Source organism: Oryx dammah, unplaced genomic scaffold, assembly GCF_014754425.2.
Source record: "Oryx dammah isolate SB20612 unplaced genomic scaffold, SCBI_Odam_1.1 HiC_scaffold_17, whole genome shotgun sequence".
NCBI classification, from domain to species: Eukaryota; Metazoa; Chordata; class Mammalia; order Artiodactyla; family Bovidae; genus Oryx; species Oryx dammah.
This window is the reverse complement of record NW_024070201.1, coordinates 48,474,027-48,477,051: the sequence shown is the minus strand read 5'-3', so window position 1 is coordinate 48,477,051 and position 3,025 is coordinate 48,474,027. Positions and strand designations below refer to the sequence as shown.

Genomic DNA, 3,025 nt, shown 5'->3' with positions numbered 1-3,025 from the left:
AGAAGTCTTTTACCAAAAAAGTCAAATATAAATGACCCTCCTTCTGTTGTCTATATGCTTGTGTCTGTTGTGCTTAATTTTATGAAGTCAAATAGTAAAAGGAATATTGTACAAAAATTCAAGCCCCTGATTTTCTCTTTCAAATATTTCAGGTATTCTTATCTCTGGAAATCCATGGTCAAACAGAATATATTCTAGTGTTCCTCTTATCCCCAAAACTCTGGTAAGACTTAGTTATATGGGTCTTATTTCATTGGCTTCCCTGGTCAGAGCCTTTTCCTGCCATCATTAAATATCTGTATGTCTCACACATGCAGAACACTCACTTGGATTGAGCCCCTGTCTTTAGAATGTGGAGAAGTCTCTCTCGAATTTGTTTAGTGCGAACAGCATAGACAACTGGATTGAGGATGGGTGGGATGAGGAGGTAAAAGTTGGCCAAAAGGATATGAATATGGGGAGGGACATGATGCCCAAAGCGGTGAGCGAGAGAGGACACAGCAATGGGTATGTAAAAGACAAGGATAGCACAAATATGAGAACTGCATGTACCTAGGGTTTTAAGCCTAGCCTCAGGGGTGGCCAACCCCATTACCGTTCTAAAGATCATCACATAGGAGGCAGTGATGGCTAATGAATCCAGGACCAATACCAGGAAGCCAATTCCCATTCCGTATAAGTTGTTGACTGTGGAGTCACCACAAGCCAAGGTGACCACAGCCATGTGCTCACAGTAGGAGTGGGTAATGATTTGGGTTCGGTAAAGGGGCAGCCTCAGGCGAATCATTATAGGCAGGGGTCCAATGTAGAGTACTCCACGGAGGAGAGCAGCCAAGCCCAAATGTCTCACTGCTGTATGGGTGAGCACTGAGGTGTGGCGTAGTGGGTTACAGATGGCCACGTAGCGATCAAAAGCCATGGCAAGGAAGATGCCTGACTCAACAGTGGCAAAGCAATGGATAAAGAACATCTGGGCCAAGCAAGCATCCAGGTCAATGTGGTGGGCATCAAACCAGAAGATGGCTATCAGTTTGGGCATGGTAGAGGTTGACAGGACTAAGTCAATGACAGCCAACATACACAAGAAGAAGTACATGGGCTGGTGCAGGCTGTGCTCCAATTTTATCACTGCCAAGATGGTCACGTTCCCCACCACGGCCACCAGGTACATGGAGCTGAAGGGGATGGAGAGCCAGATGTGCAGAGATTCCAACCCTGGGATGCCAGTGAGCCAGAAAGAAGTAGGCACCAAGCAGGCATTATTAGACAGGAACATGTTTGAGAGTGTAGAGTATCTAAGGGACAGGAGCTCTTAGTTTTAGATATTTACTCCTGTGACAGATATGCCTCTGGAAACTGTAGACTACTGGAATTTTATTTCCATTCTGGGTCACTGGTGGAACCTACAATAAAGAAGAATTTTGAGTACCTACTTGAAAATTGACATTATGTATTTTACAAAAGACTATGCCTGAAAACACCCACTGGTATATCTAGAAGCAGGTATGCTCATGACTTCTACTGCTAAATGCTCTTCCATTTCCTTTAGGAAGTGGTTCCCCCAAACAAAATTACTGGGTCAAAGGGGATGAACAACTTTAGGGACTTATACACTGGAAAACATAAAGTTCAACATGCAGTGATTAAATGTAAATCCATGTAGTAATGTTTAGCCTAATGCCTGCATATGCTTCTCTTCACTGTATACAGAGTAACATCAATAACACTGGCTAGCTATTTGAAATTCCCTATTTTATAATGAAAATTTGGAAAAATGTGCTCAAAAGTAAAGCAGTGTTTATGTATTACTGCAATATGCTGTACACATTTGTGAGGGGTAGATTAAAGAACGATAGATTAGAAGAAGGTAGATTAAAGTATGATATAATTATCTTGGATATAAACATTATTTTAATTTTCTTTTTGTGTATGGGTATATTCTGCTTTTGAAAAATAACTTTAAAAATCTTACAGAATTATGTAAGTGAGATACAATTCCCTTTTCTTTAATGGGTTAATAATTAGATCTAACAATCTAACCAAACCATTGACTTCTTTAAAAGATACCTGGCATATGACCTAATGTTTCAAGGGAAAATATCTCATTTGAGGTTGCCCAGATTTCATGGTTAGAGAGATGAACAACAGCTAGAGTAAACCTTCTTAAGGAAAATAAAGGACAAACTCTATTAACCATTCTGAGAATCTGGACATCATCTATAATTTGAGATAGGTAAAAGATGAGGTATGTCTTTTTATAAGCAAATCTCACTGGACATTTGCCCATTATCTGATCATCATGATTAAAAAAAAAAAAACTGACAGAAAACATTCAAGACGACCCTTTTTACTGACCACATCCTTCTTGGTGTTTATTCTTTGAAGAGACAGGAAGATCAGCATTAAACCACTGTCCATCATTTGTAACTCCTTGTCTGTATCTTGCTCTTCTGGCCCTCAGGTACCTCTTAAGAATAGCAATGGCTTCTATCACGTCACATCCTCAGGGTTTAGAACTTGAGGGCACAGGGTCTAATTTGGGTCTTGTCCTGTCTTGAGCTTGCTCTCCTCATGGTTCCCATTCAGTTCAGTTCAGTCACTCAGTCGTGTTTGACTCTTTGTGACCCCATGAACTGCAGCATGCCAGGCCTCCCTGTCTATCACCAACTCCCAGAGTCTACCCAAACCCAAGTCCATCGAGTCGGTGATGCCATTCAACCATCTCATCCTCTGTCATCCCCTTCTCCTCCTGCCCTCAATCTTTCCCAGCATCAGGGTCTTTTCAAATGAGTCAGCTGTTCGCATCAGGTGGCCAAAGTATTGGCGTTTCACCTTCACCATCAGTCTCAACAGGTCAGACTTCCACACTTGTGTCATGGTATCATGGTGACTTCACACAGCTACAATTTCTGAGACATCTCACCACCACCCTGGTTTTCACCCAAGCATCAAGTCCCATCCCAGAACATTCCTCCTCTACAAAGCCTTCTTTGACTACCTACTCATGCACTCATATAGAGACACC

At 41.8% G+C, this 3,025-nt stretch overlaps 1 protein-coding gene across 1 annotated transcript; it reads right to left on the bottom strand.

Moving 5' to 3' along the window:
- Nucleotides 1–322: 322 nt before the first annotated feature.
- On the bottom strand, nucleotides 323–1,276 carry LOC120876695 (olfactory receptor 52M1-like). Its single transcript, XM_040258668.1, has one exon. The coding sequence runs from the start codon at nucleotides 1,274–1,276 to the stop codon at nucleotides 323–325; it is 954 nt and encodes a 317-aa protein (XP_040114602.1).
- Nucleotides 1,277–3,025: the final 1,749 nt, after the last annotated feature.